This window comes from Misgurnus anguillicaudatus, chromosome 3, assembly GCF_027580225.2.
Source record: "Misgurnus anguillicaudatus chromosome 3, ASM2758022v2, whole genome shotgun sequence".
Lineage (NCBI taxonomy): Eukaryota > Metazoa > Chordata > Actinopteri > Cypriniformes > Cobitidae > Misgurnus > Misgurnus anguillicaudatus.
Genome location: NC_073339.2, coordinates 33,785,308 through 33,806,366, shown reverse-complemented (window position 1 = coordinate 33,806,366; position 21,059 = coordinate 33,785,308). Strand labels below are relative to the sequence as shown.

Below are 21,059 nucleotides of genomic sequence, written 5' to 3'. Positions count from 1 at the left end.
TATCTCCAGTACTATTGTTCCTTTCAAAAATAATATATCTCTGTGTCAGAATTAGACAATTACTTATAACTTTTTACAAAGCACAGTTTTTAAAAACTAAGTTAATGTTACACATTGCTAAAAGCATCCAAGCTATGTACCAATGCAACTATTTACTAGCTTTTTTGGTTACTTTAAAGGTTTTTACTGAATTTAACCATTTTATTAAGTAAATAACTCTCAGTGTGAATTAAGGATATGTTTTTAGCATGTGTTTTTTTTTTATAAGGATTGGACACATCAAACGGCAAGGAGAAAGTGCTTTTTGTATTAAAGTTACATCACTTTGGTCAAATGCATCAGAAGTCCTTGGCTAGATTTTCCCCACCATTCAACCACATAAGTTCACCAAAAGCAATAAACAATGAGCCTCTGGAGACGCAGCCAACCTTCTGTCCTCGTGCTTATTTTGCATTGGGACAGTAAAGTGGCCACACCCTCCCCACTCACTGTCAAACTGGAGCTACCTCCACACTTCCCCGAGGGACGTGGCAAGAAGTGTTCGTCTGTGTCTGAGGTCCAGAAACCTCCAATGCCTCGTGTTTGCCGTTGCTTTGGGTGACCATTGGGGGCCTGTTATCTCCGTTGCGGACGGTGTCGGGGCAGTTCTGTACAAAGATGATCCTGTTGAAAGCCTTCAGCCTCCTCCACAGCTGCAGATAGACTTTGCACTGAATGTACATGAAGACGAGTCCCCCAGCAAATCCAACGGCCACCACAATAAGCTTGGTCCAGAACGGCCACTCCAGCACCCCTACGGCAGTGAGAGGGGACAAACGCAGCAACGCTGTGTGTGCAATGAGAGCATGGCATGGCATTACAGCGCTATATCATCACTATGCCACACAGCTACTCTAAAAAATCTGCAGCATTATTTTAAATGTTTTTAATAACAGCAAAAATTACTAAATGACTTTTAGAATGTATTAACATCATCATTAAGGATGTACATATTTACCTACCCAGACAATTTTTTCATTTAAGCTCATGCTCTTGTACACAATTCATACAATTATTTCTTTCATTTGTTTGTGTTTACCGTTGTTTTTGCCTTGTCGGATTTCTTCAGCTGTACGGTCAATCAGAACATACAGAGACCAGACGACGCACACCACGGCTGCCAGATGAAAGGTCACCGAGCAGAAGATCTTCCTTCGTTCACTTGCAGACATCTGCAACTTCTCCCACTAAATCAGAAAGAGAGAGGGAGAGAACAAGAGTGCAGAAAAGGGTTAAAAAGTACACTTCCACAATGCAATGCTTTTAAAAGCCATGGTGTGGCAGCACTAGTCTGGCAAGCTTCACTGTTAATCTCTAATTCTGCATCTTTGTGATAAATTTAAAGAGATAGGTGAGCTTTTGACTTAGGTAATACCTTAGGTGTCCATAAATATGCCAAGAAAGTGAAAATCACTTATAAGTCAGAATTTTGTAGCGTCATACACAGCACAAGCTGCCATGGTGCACGTCGCTATGGAAACAGGAGATGTGATGATAAAGTTTGGCAAAGGCCAGAAAAGGACATTTTTTAATAATGCTGATTCACCCGCCATAGCAGTTTTGCTAAGAGGCGAGATTGGGGCTAGTTGTCACATAGGGAAGTTATACTTCAGTATTAACACTAATGGTACATTTAAATGGGACAGAAGCGTTAACGCTTGACGGAAGGCTTGTCTGAAGCGTGGCCAACAGCCAATCGCAGTGGCCGCAACACATGCATACTCCGGTCTTCCATAAACGTAATTGGCTGACATATTTACATGCCGTTCCTTAAATTATCGTCTTTTGAAACTTTACAGATTAAACTCTAAGCAACTGTTTTCTAAACAAGCTACACAGTTCTACTCCTATTTTTGTTAATTTTTAAGAAGAAAAAAGGTTACAGATTGCAGCTTTAAAAATAAATATAAATAAATATTTATTTATTAAATTAAATATTAAATATAATTAGTTGTTGTAAATTGTATCCTTCAAACTAAAAATCCAATATTAACGTATTTTATTAGCTTTTAGGTAAACAATGTAACACAAGAAAACCACACTTGCATATATTTAGACAAGGCTAAACAACACAATGAAAGCAGTGGCGGCCGGTGACTTCTTTTTTCGACGGCGCTCGATGCGAAGTTCGTCACAACATGTTTGTAGCCCGCCATGTGCGTGGTTCTTTATTTCAAAATATGTGTTCTGCGCGTCGAGAGATCCTGTGTGCATCACGTGTCTTGTCAAAATAAGTGCCTGCTGCAGACACGTCTAAAGGGTTTATGATAAAAGAGACGCTCGCGTTTGCAATATACTCGCATAATATCATGCGTAATCAGAGTTTACTGTTAATAAGGGTGTCTGGCATGTATTTCGTGAACGCAAGCGTCTCTTTTATCATAAACGGTTTTGATGCAGGCACTTATTTTGACAAAACACATGATGCACATGGTTCACATGACGCAACAAACACATATTTTGAAACGCAAGCAACACACTATTTTGAATTTGCGCCCCTCGGATGAGCAGTCACGAGCAGCCACTGAATGAAAGTAAGAAATGTATTTTTCATAAATTTGAGATTTATGCAAGCAATTTTTTACAATTTATTACTTTACAATTTTATTACGTTTCTGCCTAAAACAATGTTTTTGTATTATAACCTTCGTATAAATTTGTGAATTCAGTGTTTAACTTTCAAAAAACGTTCTAATAGGCTTTTTAATGGCAGGCTACTATTGTGACAACATGCCCTACAAAGTTTGTTTACTTATTTATTTCTTTATGCCATTTCAGCATCCAGGGCTATATTTGTGGCAAGAATTGGTTTAAGGACAACACCACCGTTTTTCAAGATTTTACAATGTTCTTACCTCAACTTAGACGAATTAATACATACCTATCTTTTTTTAATGCCTGCACTTTTAATCTTTGTACAGCGCCTTGTGAATGTCTTAGCATTTGGCCTAGCCCCATTCATTCCTATGGCTCCGGGCGGGGACGAATTTGGAAGCCACCAAACACTTCCATGTTTCCCTATTTAAAGACTGTTACATGAGTAGTTACACAAGTAAGTATGCTGGCACAAAAAATAAAACTTTTGTTTGGAGCCATAGGAATGAATGGGGCTAGGCTAAATGCTAACACATTCAAGAAACCCTGTACAACGATTAAAAGTGCACGCATTGAAAAAGACTGAGGTAAGAACATAGTAAAATATTGAAAAACTGTGGTGTTTTTCTTTAATCTATACACAAATAATTCTGTGGAAGGACATTTTGGCATCTCTGAGGACTGAGAAAACCAGAGTACCTAAAGTCAACCCAAGCTGACACAGGAAGAAAATGCAAATGTCACACAGAAAGACCTCCCAATACAACCAAGGCTCGAACCAGGGACCTTCTTGCTGTGCCCCTGTCCCACAAGGTCAGTGCATGTTCAGCATGTATTGCTAATTGAATAATGGTTATGAGCTGTGTGTGTTACCTTGCGCAGAGGTTTGAGGTGTGTTTCCATGATGAAGTCATATTTGCACAGCTCACAGCAGCGTGTATCAGAGCTCTTGATCCACTGGTGCAGGCAGGTCTGATGCACGAAACGCAAACTTCCTGTACACCGGCAGGGCGTGATGAGTGGACACTCTTCATCACCTTCACAGTGACAGATCCTGCAAAAACACACAAAATCAGATGAATCCCTTGGCATATTCCAACTCTCCCACAACTATCTCTCTGTCTCTCTATCTCTCTCACCTGCACACCTCTAGTTCATCATCAGTGCATGTTTGTTGAGAAGAACCATTTTGATTGGTGGAATTTGTGCATTTATAGGGAGATGGGACAGCCATATCTGGGTGTCCAGAGCTGGGCTCCTCATACGACTTTGTAATAGGCTCCTCCTCCTCCTCACTTCCACACCTACTACTGCCACGCCCACCCTCTTTAGGTGCCTGACTTTGGCTCCCACGCTCCTCCCTTTTTGCCAAAACCTTTTTGTGGCCCTTGGTGGTGGGTCTCTTGCAGTGGGGAGGCTGGTTCTCTTTCTGTCCCTCATCAAGCTCAACGATGTCCTGTGCTTGCACGTGCCGGCCGCTGCTGCGCCTCCGTCTAGCTTTCTGTCGGCTCCAGGAGCGAGCTTCTCTCCAGTGCTGCTCATCTTCAGAGGATGAATCATATCGTGTGGGTACCTGTTTATGTGACCGCGAAGGTCTTGGTTGGTTCACACACTCTGTGACACACCCAGCGGTCCCTGTTCCACCGTTGTCCCGCCGCCGCCGCATGCGCCGTTTGACTTGTCGCTTCGCATTGGGAATAGAGTGGGGGGCGTGGCTTACAGGCATGATGAGTGTAGCTTGATCTAAGCCATCTACTGCATGTTTAGTGTAACCAGTAGAGCTGAACACATACACACATAATACCCAAAACAAACACACAAACATACATCCACAAACAAATGGGATGAAAAAGGAACAAAGCGTGAAATGATTTTGACTGAAAAACATGATGTAGCTACAAATAAAAAGTGAATCTCTTTGGAAATGGAGCTTGTGTTACATTTATTAAAGGGCTCAATTAATTGTTAAAAAAATATATTTTCAAATTTGAGCCCCAGTTCTAAAGAAAATATGACATTCTGAAAACATGTAGTTTGGTTATAAATGCTTTGACATACCTTACCCAACACTGTCAAAAAATGTCCCTAGCTGTCACTGGGGTACTACTACCCTTTAAAATGTCATAATATGTACTATATAGGTACAGAAATGTATACATATGGTACCAATATGTACCTCTGAAGTACTTATATGAACTTTTTAGGTGCAAAGCAGTACTTTTTGAAAGGGTACCGCCCCAGTGACAGCACATATATGATATGCTTAGATGCAGATGAGCAAAGCCATGGTTTATCCTAACATGTGAGGCCAATGCAATGTTTTCCAGGCACACTAACCTGCATATGTCCTGAGAGGAAGGTGAAACTGATGTTTGCGAAACACTGTTTAGTACGGCTCCCTTGGGCTCCTTGGAACTGCTCGCCTGAAACAGCCAATCACAAAAGTGCAAAATTATTTTGTATGGGAGCTGAATGCAAATCATTTACTTTGTTGTGATTAAGGGTGTGGAGGATAACACAACATGTTAAACACAACAAAAGTTTTGTATGTTACCTTAGAAATATTGCTGGAACGACTTCCTGATCGTCCAGGTGCCTTTTCACCCTGATAAAGACAAAGAGAATGAATATGCTCTCTCTCTCTCTCTCTCTCTCTCTCTCTCTCTCTCTCTCTCTCTCTCTCTCTCTCTCTCTCTCTCTCTCTCTCTCTCGTTAATGTTGCCGAAATTAACGTCCTGCCACAATACAGAGTTACAGACAGAGATCGGTTGTGTCACATGTTTGAACAGATCTATAATACGACTGCAGCTTTAAGACAAACCAATCCTATTACTAAAGACATCCTAAGACGTCTCTGCATGTGCACGCATACACGTCTGTTGCTTCATGCTAACTGGTAAATTTACAGGCTATTTACATTTATTTTTAAAGGTCACATTCCGAAAGGTCATGTTTCTGATCCCATTTTTTAAACCCTAGTAAGTGTGTAATGTTGCTATAATAGCATAAATAATACCTGTAAAATGATCAAGCTCAAAGTTGACTGCCAGGCGTTATATTTCCTTTAACAGAATTCACATTTCAAAGCCTACAGTGAACGGCTGGTTTGGACTACAGTCCTCTACTTCCTGCTTTAATGACGTCACTAGAATAGTTTTTTGACTAAACTGACAATGAATACGTCAGTCGCTAGCTAAGCTAACGGCAAGCTAAGCTGCTATCGAATTACATCACACTAAACAAACTACACAATCAGAACTCGATACGTATTTCTGAAGGAGGGACTTCATAGAACAAGGGAGACATCAGCCCGTTTTTAGGACAGTGAAGCAGCGCTATAGAGATAAGTAAATTGTGTAAAAAATACAGCGTTTTTTTTACACGTGAAACATAAACACATGTTATATTGTGCACTGTAAGCACAATCAAAGCTTCAAAAACACAGAAAGAACGAGACCTTTAAGACAAAACTTTAACGGCAAAAAGAAAGAGGGATCCAATTATTTTTTCAAAGGTGTGTGACTAGCACTGTATGTCTACACACAATTTCAACAGCATTAAACAGGTTCTGTTGAGGTTCATATTACTATATGTATATTTTCTGTGACAGTGTAATAATGATTCGTTAACATAAACTGTCAAATAAAATTCTTTGGGCTTTTAAGACACAAAAATGCTGGGTTATTTTCAACCCAGCACTCGGTAAAAAAGGAACAAACCCAGCGAATGGGTTAAATTTACCCAGAAAATTTTTATATTTGGCCCAACAATGGGTGTAAACAACCCATCATAGGTTAAATTACAACCCAGTGGGTTGGGTTCATCCATTTTTGACCCAACATGGGTTAAAGGTAAGCCAGCATTTTTAGAATGAATTAGTAGTAGACACTTTATTTAAATACATGTGTGATATGCAAAATGTGATTTGCATATGGTTTGCATACAATTTTCTATATGTAACTATTCAACAGATTAAACTGGAAATCTGTTTGAAACCATTCACCAGTTTCTGAAAATAATTTCTTTAAAAAGATTTATATTTTATATATTTTGTGGCAGTACTCCAGAATCAGTTGAAGAAACTAAATTCGTTAAAGCTTATTAAATACAATAACAGTTTACATATAAACACAATGTATTTTTTTGCTATTAGGCCAGTTTCTATATGACAAGAGTAAATAGGAAAAATCAATATAAAAACACAAAATTTAACTTCTAATTTTTAAAATGCTGAATGTTTTGTTTGTCTTTTACTGATGTGTATTAGCATTTACTGCCTCTTTGTGCCTCGGGCATTTCTCCTGCTCTTTTGATGGATCCACCTTTTCCTCTGGTCCACACCTGGCTCAGTATTATCTTGAAATGTCTTTCCTGCTAGTTCTAGCTAACTTACAACAGCAAAAACAAACAAATGATCCTCTGATGGTTAATATCATTTTAGAAGCCTATGCAGTGTAGCTTAAATGCACTACAAGCATAAGGGCATCAGATTTATTTTGCATAGGCCATCACTATAAATTCAACCAACATAAAATCGTTTTTATATATAAAGGTCATAAAGGGACAAGCCCAGACCATTAGTTTAACCTATGCTGTGTTGTTTCAACCAAAAATGCTGGGTTGTTTTAACCCATTGTTGGGTCAAATAGAAACATATTCTGGGTTAATTTCACCCAACGACTGGGCCCAATGCTAGGTTAAAAATAACCCAGTACGAATATGGTACTTTCTTTTTAAACAGGGTAATGTTGGTTAGTACAGCTAGCATTAGACTGTATTCTCTCTTCTGGAGCCACATTATATCCATCTGAATTATTAATGCAAACGCTGACAGGCTCCAACATCTGATCAGTTTATCAATATTTCATACACTCGCAGTCTATCTGTCTATCTGTGAAGGTGCTTCCATTGTGTACAAAAAAAAAAAAAACACTAAACTTCCTAATTTTCTGAAATTCAAGCATTGTGCTTACACCTAAAATATAACCAGTGGCAGCTGGTGACTGCTCTTCCGAGGGGCGCAAATTCAAAATATGTGTTCGGAGTGTCGTGTGTTGCTCGTGTTTTCAAAATATGTGTTTGTTGCGTCATTGAACCATGTGCATCACGTGATTTGTCAAAATAAGTGCCGGCTGCACACGCGTCAAAACTGTATAATAAAGAGACGCTCACATTTACAAAATACACGCAAGACACTCCCTTAACAGTAAACTCTGATTACTCATGAGATTATGAGAGTATCTGCCAAACGTGAGCGTCTCTTTTATCATAAACCCTTTAGACCAGGGGTTTTCAAATTGGGTGAATGTGAGCCTCCCCTTAGAGTAGGTAAGGACAGCCAAGCCCCCCCTCCCCAAAATCCCATCCGCCTGCCCTAACCCACACATTAAAAAAAAAAGATTTTTAAATGTTGTTTGTTTTGTTTAAGCAGTTTAGTTTAATGCTACACGTTTGTTTTAGTTTTTTTGTTCAAACACAATTGCAATGCATAATACTGACATAAATGGGTAACTCTTTGACATAACTCATCCAATGAGTTATTTTTTTGAGTGCACACGCCTCTGCAGTAATGCCATCTTTTGTGTGTTCCAGGCTATGATGACTTTAAATATCTGATTGAAAACATTTTATTTCCACAACTTTTTCAAAAGTGCATTCATAAATGATTCTTTGCAACAGCAAATAATTTCCAACTTCATGCAGGCCTAATTAAGGCTTAAAATCACTGAGCATCAGTTGACAAAACAAAACATGCTTAAAAATACAACAATACAACAAGCGCCAAAAATACAACTAACGACACTCCACGGCTGCAGTCGGTGCGTGTTTCTGCGCATATTTGAAGGAGATCGTCTCAAACAAAATCAGCACAATGGACAGCTCTCTGATCAATAAAAAACAACGCTGTTTGTTCACGGAACACATAACATCTAACAGTTAACTGCATTGCAGGTATATCAGATCGAACAGATTAACATATTTTCATCACATTTTTTTAACGATTTCAGCCACATAACACCTTAAAAAACAAACAAAATGCCATTCACATAATGTGTGCTACGAGCGGCATCAACCCCATGGCCCAACCAATTTATGCATTCAATGCCTTGGTCCGGTGACATGATCCCACAGAAGAGAATTTTGAAAAAAAAAAACCCTGAAATGAAGACTTCTGGTGAAAATATAAATATATTTCATACAACTTCTTAGGCCTAAATATTTAATGAATAGCAAAGTATGCCTAATAAGTATACAAGACTGAACCACATAGATGTGAAATATAAAGGCTATCATGATCATTTTGCCAGCAAAGAACCATGGTTTTGTTAAGTTTATAATACGCCCTCTTCAAAGACCCCACCCCTTTTTAACGCTTGAGCTATCTAAATCCATAATTATTTAATAAGAAACCCATCAGAAATGATTAACACATTATGAGACGGGAGGGAGCACTGGATAGATGTGGATTGTTAGTCTAAACCTGTACTATCTCTTTTAATATAATCACTTTCTTATCAACTATATTTGAGTTTTAAAAATCCACATAATTACATACCATATGAGCCTCTGGAGACGACTGATGGACAATGAACCTTGACATTGCTCCCTGTGCCCGCAGCCTCTCGCTCCTCTTGTGATTATCTCCTCATGAGTGCTGCTTAATATCACACACTCCGGCGTGACAAACAGAAAAAAACGCGACGGCATATGATACAATTGGCCTTGTATTCATTGTCCCTCACGCATTCCAGCCACGGATAGTCATTTTCCCAATCAATTCTATGTTTTTGTGCTCGTTTCTTTTTCGCCGGCTGCTCGGATGCAGTCATTTTTACATTTCCCGCTGTTGTCACTTGTCGTCATCGTTGCTATGATACGTGACATCACAATGACTGAAACAACCAATTAAAAGGGCATTCCCTGATGGCGCTGCAAGATGTTAAAAACGCTACGCTGATCATAGACAAACAGAGGGAGAAATTAACGCACCGTCAGGGTTTTCTTATACAAATGACGCGGTCTTCGTTCGTGGCTGACATATTAGAAGCTATGTGTCTGTCATGTATTTGCACTAAATTAATTTTCATAAAATACGGAACAAACTGCTTCCTCTCAAAAAACTCAACTGGCTTGTTCACTAGATTTGTGTGCTTAGTTTCAATGTGACGCCTAAGTTTGCATGGTCTCATGCTATCATTCGCTAGCACCTCCTTGCAGACCACACACTGCGGCAGCGGTGCAGCCTCAGACCCCAACCAGGTAAAACCTAACTTTAAGTATTCAGGATCATATTTCCTACGTTTTTTGCTGGGTCCTGTCTCCTCCCTTAATGCTGACTTCTGTTGAATTGGGACAATGAAATGATGCATTTTAAATATAATACACGCACGCACAATTACAGATATCAATAGAGCTGCATACAGATGTGTGCCGTTATTTTTTCTTCGCGTGTCGCGCCTCCCTTGTGGCTCTTTGGCGCCCCCCTGGGGAGGCGCGCCTCACCTATTGAAAACCTCTGCTTTAGACGCATCTACAGCAGGCACTTATTTTGACAAGACACGTGATGCACAGAGGATCTCTCGACGCACAGAACACATATTTTGAAATGATGAACCACACACATGACGGGCTACATACATGTTGTGACAAAGTTCGCATCGTGCGTCCTCGAAAAAAGAAGTCCCCGGCGGCCGACACTGAATATAACCACAGCAACCTCTACTCAACTTATACTAAACTTAATACAATACCTTTTGGGGTACATTACTGTACCTTAATGACCTTTAAAGGTGCAGTTAACTTTTTTGTACCCCTGAAATTTAACTGGAACAAAATTGTGTTTGCTTGCTCTAGTTTAATGTATGCAGGAGCCTGTGTGCTCAGCAGGGCTGGATTAGATGAGGTCTAATCTGTGAGTTGTTGGGTTGCAGGGATCGGCTAACACAGGGATTTTAGATTCAAGTCTCATTTATTTCTCTGGAGTCTGAGGAAGTGCTTTCTGGTCTTCCCATCCAGAGCTCTGCATAACAAAGATTTCTTTCTCCTAACAGCTTTTATTTTATACAGACAAACTTGTGTATGCAGAGCCACATACAATGGTGAGCATCCCCTGTGATTGGTGTTTGTTTAAGGGACAATGTGCCTGCAGCCAATCACAGACCAAGATTAAAGCCCTTGCTGGCATTCAGAAGCCAACTATAGACACAGGTGCATTATAGGATGATAAAATGTACTGATAAAATACACATGGATAGGGCTGCACTAGTCTTTCATAAGGTTTTACTTAAATTGTAAAGATCACAGGGGTTTAGTAACTACTACCGTAATATGGTCACACCATTGGTTCTCAAGAGTGGGCTTTCCAGTAAAATGTGAAATTCACTAGATTTGTATGCTCTCACCAGAACAGGTGTTTTAATGGGAACGTTTCACTAAAATAAACATTCTGCCAAAGCAACTACTGAGTGACGTCCGGTATTTACATAAAGTCACATTTATACTTATAAATGTGCTCATATTTCCTCTAATTACCAATTTGCTTGACGTAAAGCCTTTTATTAATTCTTCTGGATTCAAATCATGTTCTCTCATAAGGACAAATATGACTCAGACTTCCTGAGAAACATGATAAATCCTAGACACAAACACACGCACACACAAAAAATCTGAACTAAGGTCACAATGAACTGTGGACAAGCAGAATCTTATTAAAGGAACCTTCATCTTGCATATGAAATCCTTAATGTAGTGACTGTTATGTTATCTTTTGAGGTAACAAATATTTTCCAATACTTCTATTATCTATAGAGAGATGTGGGGAGGTAATGATGCTGATAATGACATGAGTAATGTGGCTTCCTGTTTTAAAGAGTAAAGGTCAGAAGAGCCAGCCAAGGAGAGCCCAGTTAGCACCCAACATGATGCCAAGCAATTGTGAGTACAGCATAAGTGTGTATGTGTGGTTGTGTTTTAGTGAGTGATCACTAATTACAACTCCAGCAGAGAGCACAGTAGATTATATAGAGCAGGGGTCTCCAACATTTTTGTCAGCAAGGGCTACCACATTGGATAAAACTATCTGGAGGGCTACATTTTTGATATAGTCTACTCAAATGTTTTTGTTTTACTTGTTGATATGTTGTATTATTGTTTAAAAGATAAAAGAAGCCAAGCTAATATAAAAAATATGTTTTAAATAAATAACAACATTTAAACTATTTATATACTCCTTGCGGACAACATAACACTCTTGACCTATGACCGTCACACAACAAACTTATAAACACATCCATATTGAAGATCTGAGAAACTGCTAAGATCATTTCTCGGTGTTAAATTATATTATTTATTCTTTTCCGGTCCTTTTAATTATTTGCTAGCTTCGAGTAATGCCGCATTATCACCTTGGGTGTGCACTATTTTCAAATAATTCAACAGCCCGTCGTCATTTATTCCTTACAAAACAAATTGAAGTGAAATTAATGCTCAGTGCTTGGCAGTGATAACTAAATTCTTTAATAATAATATTTGGGTTATTCTCACGAAACCACTAATATATCATGACAGTAAAGATTTTAATTATAAAAAAAACATATAACTCGGTAACACAATGATCATAACAAACATAACTGTGTTTTCTATATCGCACAAAGAATAATTTTAATAAAGGAATGAAGTATTTTTGTATTTTATTGCTTTTCCTGCTGAAAATCTCATTACTGTAATGGCCCTGCCGTGATTGCATTGTGTTGTAATTTAAATATTTAAATATTCTGAAAAATATATTGGAAGTTCTACTCGATATTCTCAAAGAACAAAAAGGGGAAAATATTTTTGGCTAAATATTTATGTATAATTAAAATAAAGAAATAGTGAAAAAAGAAATGTCCATAACTTTTGTTCTCATCCTATAAAATTTTTAAAGGATACTCTCTGTTTTGATTCTGATTACTGAGATAGTTTTCCACATTACAAAAATGTTACATTTATAATTTTCTATTGAAATGTACTTCATTAATCTCTTATTTTGTATGATTAATAAAAACGCGCTTAGGCATTAGAGCTTCTCTTTATTTTAGCAAAACATGCTATGGTATGGTGGTTTCAAATGGTTACGTAAGTTGTTTAAGGATCTTTTTTATAAAAATTCGAAATTAATGCCTTTAAACATATTTTTAATGAATAAAAAATAAATTTGTTAATGCAAGTATTTTTAAAAAGTCTTATTGCACAGCTCATTCCAATACTTGATTTTGATTGGCCATTCACAACATTTGCAGGGTTGTTATTCCCAGATAAAACAGTTCAAAACTAAAAAAAACCATGGTTACCCAGATGCTGCAAATAATTTTGACACATACAGTTTAATATTACACAAAAATTAAATATATATAAATATGTATTTAAATAAGATATGTGGCATTATTTTTTACAATTGATTAAACTAAATAGTGTGTTTGTGACATTTGAACATCTTGTCTTATCTTAAGACTGAAAGTTAAAGGGTTTCCTCATAGAAGGTCTGCATTCATAAGAGAGCAAATAAAATATTTCAAATCAATATTTAATGTTTTGAGGTAAATAGCCATCTATTAAGCAGAATAATGTACAGGCAGCTAGTTGTTTATGCGAAATAAGCCCCTTGAGTGTGATACCTCTGATTCGCGTTAGGTCTTGATCACACTGTCGGGGCTTATTTCTGCAATAACAACATGCTGCCTTTACATTATCCCTCATGGTTGACATCTTTAAACTACAATTTCTTGAGAACCACCTATTTATTTTTTAATCCGACATTTCTTTCTTCATTTCTTTCTATTTTTTTTCGACACACATACCACAAACAAACTAATACAATACCAGATTCTCAACAGATGCTCAACAGGAAAACAACAGAATTTTCATTATGCTTTCAAACTTAAAGTATTTTCAACACAGTCTGATTAGTATATCATCCATTATTTTTTGATGTTTGCAGCGAATCCATTTAGGATATCAAGTGTTCAGACTTTGTCCATTTGCATCTTATTCTCCAAGAACCACCCACACAGACAGAATGTCTAAACACATTGTAAGATGAAAAACTGCAGTTTAGAGCCGAGTTTATCTGAATAGATGATGCCACAATCGTAGACCAGCAGATGAAGATTCTGTATCTGTCTGCTATAGCCTTCCATAGAAATTCCACTATTTATTTAAAGGGGAAATTTCACAAGACAATTGTAAGATGTCAAATAAATCTTTGGAATCCCCAGAGTACGTATGTGAAGTTTTAGCTCAAAATACAATACAGATAATTTATTATAGCATGTTAAAATTGCCACTTTGTAGGTGTGAGCAAAAATAAAAAATTTTAGTGTGTCCTTTTAAAGTGACACTTTGTAGTTTTTCAACCTTCATAATACTTTTAAGACCCTTGTGATGGTACATTGACTTATAATAGGTTAAATGACATATCCACCATAGCCTGACGGAGTCTGTATCATTTTTACTTGTACTTTTAAAATTGGGGTTTCGGCCCGAGCACAAAACAAAAAACTACAAAAATCTGCTTTACGGTATACGTCACTTCCTCCACTTTCTCAAATTAGGACGTGGGAGCGCAACTATTTATTTTCCTGATGTTTTTTTCATGGCCAAAGTAGCAACAAAAAAAACCCCAAGGTTTTGTCAGAGGAGACCAGAAAGAGAAAAGGTGAGAGTTACAGAATAAAAAGAAGGACACGGATCAATTATACTGGGCCAGTGTTCACTGGCTGGCGTGAACTAAAGAAGGAGGAGGGGTTTCTGACCGATGCTGACTTGGCCCTCATGCTTTTGTACTAGTAAGTATTGTTATATTGCTTGCATATATAAGTCCTGTCTGGCACCCGAACACTATTTTCTACATGAATTTTACTGGAGGCTACTTGGAGAGTTTAGAAAGAGACTTATATCATGTGACATTGTGGTGCCGTGGTGGCGTCATGGACCTACGACACGGGCGCTCCTGGGTTTGATTCCCCTTTAAGGCAATATTTTTTTAATATAAACTTTAACCAAGCGACCACCGTTACAACTGGCTGTGAGCTACGTTATATTATATGACACATGACATGCTGGAAGGCACACTTTGTGACCTAAAGAGTTGTCTTCTTTTCCTTTGCGACTGTGCTGGGGCGCTAGACGTGAAAAATACATGTCTAGCACACCCTAGTGGCCAAAAAGTTTCATGGTGTGCCTTTAAATGCAAATGAGCTGATCTCTGCACTAAATGGCAGTGCCGTGGTTCGATAGTGCAGATTAAGTGGCGGTATTATCCCCTTCTGACATCACAATGGGAGCCAAATTTTAATTACCTATTTTTTCACATGCTTGCAGAGAATGGTTTTCCAAAACTAAGTTACTGGGTTTTTCTTTTTTACATTTTCTACAGATTTTCATGATATGGCCTCTTTAAAGCAACAATTAGGCTTATTGTCCAATACAACAGCATCGTTTTTATAAGTAAAGTATCTGTTTGCAAAATTAAAATGAGATGATTGACTAATTTCTTGTATTCACATATTCCAACTTCAAAGCAGAGGAAATTAAGCTAAGGATTTGCTTAGTTTGGCTTTTTAATAATCTAAATGTATGCCATGTAAATATTAACATCTAAACACATAGCAATTTGACCCATAATAACAACTTGAGCTCTAATTCAACCCTTATGATTTATAATCATTCCTGCACAGTAATAATCAAAATATCTTATATATTATACATGCAACCACAGGTAAAGCCATAATTGGTTCCTATTGGTATATGATAATAATATTTGCCATAATAACATCAACCTATAGTCTAGTAGCCAGCCCATAGAGCCCCATTGTGAACCCGGAAATGTTGAGTACACCAAAGTTTTATTGCATGAATGGGAAGTATAGGTCCCCAACATACAGAAACTGCCGGATGCTAATTTGCATATGTTGAGCAATTTGCATAATTAGCATAATTAGCAATATTAGCTTAATTGTCCATTTTGGTCACGTATTTTGCACTGTATGGCAGATTTCTGCAGTATGTGAGTGGTTTTGGAGGTTTTCGAGGATTCTGATTTCATTTCTGCCACTTTCAGACTTCAAAATGACAGATTTGGATAAATTTAGACACTTTTTTATTAATTCCGAAAAAAATTTTAGGTTATTTTTATGATAAACACTATATTCTCACATTTCAGAATCACAAGAACTCATGCTCTTTGATGTGAATGTTGATAACCTCAATATGTTTACATTTCTTGAGGTCTGGTCATGTTTTTATGCAAATAAGCTGTTACAGTGAGCTGTTGTATATACAATAAGTATGTTGTGAAGCAAAGGAGCATAGTCCGATATTTTTATATTCTTATATCATATTTATGTTTTCACATTAAGATAAAAGGTTATAATGAGTTATAGTTTTGTTCAGTACATTGTGAATTTCTATTCAGATCCATTTTGTGAGTGAATCTGGTGTTCAAAAATTAGTTACCATTATTAAAAAAATTTGTATTCTTCTTTTTTTAAATTCAGACTTCTTGTGATTTGATCAGGAATGGATTAAAAACATTTGATATTCAGTGTTCTTGCTGCTTTCTCAAGTTGTCGTGTAGTATTAATTTAACCATTCGGATCTAGGTTTAAAGGACAAGTTCGGTATTTTGCACTTGGGGCCCTGTTTTCGGATTGTTTATGATGAGATAGAACGGTTTTGGCTGAAGTTTCGACATATGCAGCTGCCCTGAGAATTTTTGGGTCTTTGTGTTTCACCTCACACCTCTACAATGGGTTTAATGGTGCACTGGAACAATCCTTTCTAAAATGCATTAAACTTTCGTTTACAAAGACGTGAAACTCAGCGAGTGGGTGTTCACTGATATGCTCACACAAAAATCGCTGCAAAAGATGCTATTTCACTATTTCATCATAAACAATCTGAAAACAGGGCTTTAAGTGTAAAATACCGAACTTGTCCTTTAAGTACTTTCAAAACAAAGAGAAACATTTTGATCAAGTCGAAATGTCAGGAAAGAAGTGTCTGTTTGCACCATGCAGTGACAAAAATAGCGACTTTAAAATAACTTTACAATCAGAGGAACTCTGTAACCTTGGATGGAGCCCGTATGAAATTTACCGAAAGCGCAAAAGGCCCCCAGCAGTGAAAGCACTACCTCCTACAGAACGTAATATGTGCCTTCATGGAAGACGTGCCCACCTACAGGTGCTACTATGAAAATCAGCTGACCAGCCTGATCCACCGGTTGTGGATATCACCTTGTTTGGATGGGACAAGAAGATGGGTCTAAAGGAAGGAGAGGAACTGCTTATGCCCACACAGGATTCAAGTCCAGTTGCTCCTCCTGCTTTGTTAGATGTTGTCAGCTGTGGTTTCAAAGCTGTGTTGAAACCTTGTACATCAGCAAAGTGCAGCTGTGTAGCTGCAGGTCTGGGCTGTACCAGTTATTGTTCTTGCAAAGGCAATGATGGTATATACTGCAACATACTTACACAACACCAAGAACACAAAGAAAGAGATGAAGGGTCTGGAGAAGATGATGACAGAACAGAAGAGAATAGTGAAGATGATGAGGCTGCCTTTTTATTAACTGTGAGGCATAGCAGTTTGCCTGAAGGTGGTAGCCAGTGTGTGCTTTGTGTGGTGCGGAGGTAAGGCCCTCTTGGTTAGCCTTCCGTCTGGCGGGCTGACCCGGGTTGCCCAGACTCAGTTTTAACTCTTCCGTTTGGCGGAGTTTTAACTGGGTCCTCATTTGATTTTGCGACTTGCGGACCAACCTGGAAAGCACATCTGCCATTCTGGCATGGCCCTAGTGACTTGCGGGGCCTGTCTTGTATCGCATGTATATGTTGTATATTTACATGTTTGCCTTGGTGCAGAGGTGAAGCCCTCATGGTTAGCCTTGGGTTTGGCGAGCTGACCCGGGTTGCCCATACTCAGTTTTAACTCTTGCGTCTGGCTAAGTTTTATTTTACCCGATTACTATGTATCATACAGTTCCAGGATCCAAGTTATGTCAAATACCCGCATTTCTTTTTCATCCAGAAATGCATAACATTCAGCCTAACAAAGATTAATTGTTTATCCAAAAAGCTATTTTGAATCTTCAAAAGTGTCAGGATTCAGCCTCACTATACCCTGTAAACAATAAATCAACATTTATAAGTGCACTCATGATTCTGAAATGTTAGATTATTTTATTAACCATAAAATAACCTAAAATTATGACTGAAAGTAATAAAAATTTGAATAAATAAATCAAAATTTGTAATAAAATTAGCTCTTTAAAATCTGAAAATGCCAGAAATGAAATCAGCATCATCTAAAACCTCTAGAGCCACTCACATGTTGTAGAGGTTGGCCATTTAGTGCGGGGTGTGTGGTCAAGGTGGACGATTGGGCTAGTGTTGCTAATTATGCGAATTGTGCAAATTGCTCAACATATGCAAATTAGCATCCGGTAGTTTCTGTGTGCTGGGGACCCGTGCTTCGCATTTCTGCGGTGGAACTTTGGTGTACTCAACATTTCCGGGTTCACCTAGTTGGCTACTAGACTACTAACTTTAAAGGTGACATAGAATGATTGAACGGAGTATTAATCCTTGTTCTGTGATGTGACATGTAGACAATTTTTTTTTTTGGGTCTGTAATGCCTTAGAAGCTTCCTAAAAACCTCTCTCAGATAGCTCTATTAGGGTGGGGGATTTTAAACAAGTGGTTTTGCACCAATTTGGCTCCCCCTACTGGCTTAACTTGCAATCTCATTACTGATTGGCTAACTCTGCTGCCACTCAAAAAATGTAGCCAATTATTTTAAAGTGGAGGGGCAGTGAGATGCCTGTGATATCATAAGCATCAGTTTTTCAGATTGGGCCGTTTTCTGGCTGACATTTCTAAAAGAGGAATTTCTTTGAGACTGAGATGTTTAGCATGTTTAGCACTTTTTGTATGTTTGTGAATGCGAGTAGACTACCATTATTCAACAAAGACAAGGTAAACATGTTTTTTCATTCTCTGTCCCCTTTAAATTCTTATTTGTTATAAATAATAGTAGCTAAACATGCTTAGTAACTCTCTCTCACACACACACATACAGGAAGCATCATATGGAAAGATGTGCTATGTGTATCCATAAGTAATACAGATATCCATGTACATACATCTTTAAGCGTTTGTGTGTCTGTCTCTGTGTACTTACCTCATTCTCTTTACTCTTGTCTCTAGTCCTGCTGGAGCTCCGAATGTTACTTGCAGTCTCCTTGGCAATAGGCACAACTGATATTTGATGCACAGGCATGCTAGCAGTGCTCGGCACTGTGGGATACCTCTCTGTCTTCAGTCCACCAAAGACAACAGGCTCACACCATCCATAGGGTCGGCATGGAAACAAAGAATCCGACTCACTCTAGTGCTAATGCAGATAGTCCTATGGAGATATGCATGAAATCAGGTTAAGTGTCCTCGCCAAGATTTAGACTTGAGCTATATGGACAGAGAGAAATGTCTGGAAAGCTGCTTGCCACATTCCAGAAAAGCTTAAGACAGTGCTTCTTATTCCATCCTGTGTGATCTGTAAGAGAGAGAGGGAATGTGAGAGTGGTAGAGAGAGAGAGAGAGAGAGAGAGAGAGAGAGATAAGAGAGAGAGAGAGAGAGCTAATTCAAATTCAGTTCTACCTGGGAGCCGTAGGGATGTGTGTGTCTGTTCAATCTGACCTGTAAACATGCTGCTGATAGGACTTAGAGGTTATTTTAGCTCCAAATCTCCTCCCTCGAGGAGCAGTGTGGAGTAAAGCAGCCAACTAATCAGCTTACAACCCCACAGGCTTCCCAAAACCTCAGCTTTTGTAATACACAGACATAGACAAATACTACCGGCAAACTTGCTATATCATCTAAATTGTCATATATGGTACAAACAGATCATGTTTATTGTTCTTTTATAGGATATCGACATACCAACTTGACTTGTTAGGTACTAAATATTAAAATAAATAAAAAAAACAGGGGTGGAAAGAGTACTTAAAAATCATACTCAAGTAAAAGTACTGTTAATTCCCAAAACATGTAGTGTGAGTAGAGTTAGAAGTATGTACTAAAATCTACTTAAAGTAAGAGTAAGCTATTTGAAAAGTACTTATTAGTAGTGATTAATATTATATGACTATGAATGTTATAACAACTGTAGAACACCATGCAATTTAAAATATATCTTACATCACTGTCATATGTAGTGTTATATATAGTTTTTAGAAAGAACAAAAACACATTAAAGATGCAAGCAGCGATGAAAGGGCTGTCACCCCCATGGTCACCGCCAGCCGATGGCCATAGGAGAGCAGTGAACAGTGGGGGATATTCATTTAAGTGGGTATATATCGGAGGAATATGCACTGATATTTTCCTGTTGGCAGCAGGTGGTGCAACTACTAAAACTGAATAGAGCACATAAATGCCTTTAGTTCTAGAGTCTTATTAAACATTAATTAGAGCAGATTGAACACTGTATTTTGAGCTAATGTAAAACATGCCTGTTCATGGTGCCAGTAGGTGGCGCTATGACTATAAGTGTATATTGGCATGTAGATGTGTTAAGGTCAGGACTCTTATCAATCATGTGAAGTTTAGGACAGATTGGACATTGCATAATCAGTTTAAAATGTCACTTCCTGTTGCCAGCTGGTGGCGCTATGACTATAAGGGAATATTGGTATGTAGATGTGTTAAAGGTGCAGTGTGTAAGTTTTAGAAGGATCTTTTGACAGAAATGCAAAATAATATACAAAACAATATTATCAGTGGTGTATAAAGACCTTTCATAATGAACCGTTATGTGTTTATTCTTAGAATGAGACATTTTATCTACATATACCGAGGGTCCCTTCTACAGAAACCCTTAATGGACAAACTGTTTTTTACTAAGTTGTCTCTGATGACATGTTTGTCCAGTGGCGGCTACCGTAGCCTCTCTATGTGATTAAAAAAAACGAGGGGTAGCAGCAGACTGAGCCATTGGTTGCAATTCACCAGCACTTCACCACTAGATGCCGCTAAAATTTACACACTGCACCTTTAAGGTTAGGACTCTTATCAATCCTAGAATATATTCATAATATAGCCTGGAGTATTACATTATTTTATAAGAAATGAGTATGTAAGTTCAAATACTCCATGTTATATTTTAAACTGCCATGCTTTGTTGTTCTTTGCTTTTCTGTGTTGTTTCTATTTCACGTGAAGCTGCTCTGGTACGACAAACAATTGTTAAAAGTGTTATAAAAACTAAATAAGCGTTATATAAACTGAATTGAATTGCACATATAGTGTTTTCCAGTTTTGTTCGCAATATGGATCAAATTATTAGTTTAGACGTTGGGTGGTCTATCAAGAATAATAGCACTACTAATAT

General features: G+C 37.9%; 1 protein-coding gene across 2 annotated transcripts; it reads right to left on the bottom strand.

Moving 5' to 3' along the window:
• Positions 1-288: 288 nt before the first annotated feature.
• marchf1 (membrane-associated ring finger (C3HC4) 1) lies at positions 289-19,255 on the bottom strand. Of its 2 annotated transcripts, none has more exons than XM_055205606.2 (7): positions 18,851-19,255; positions 5,189-5,239; positions 4,972-5,057; positions 3,774-4,415; positions 3,508-3,688; positions 1,079-1,226; positions 289-793 (listed from the first exon to the last, which is right to left on the bottom strand). In XM_055205606.2, exons 1-7 carry the CDS (start codon positions 18,947-18,949, stop codon positions 492-494), a joined length of 1,509 nt encoding a protein of 502 aa, XP_055061581.2. In that variant the 5' UTR covers positions 18,950-19,255; the 3' UTR covers positions 289-491. The 2 variants fall into 2 exon arrangements, with proteins under 2 accessions (XP_055061581.2, XP_055061580.2); XM_055205605.2 differs by having other exon boundaries at positions 289-826; positions 18,851-19,254.
• Positions 19,256-21,059: the final 1,804 nt, after the last annotated feature.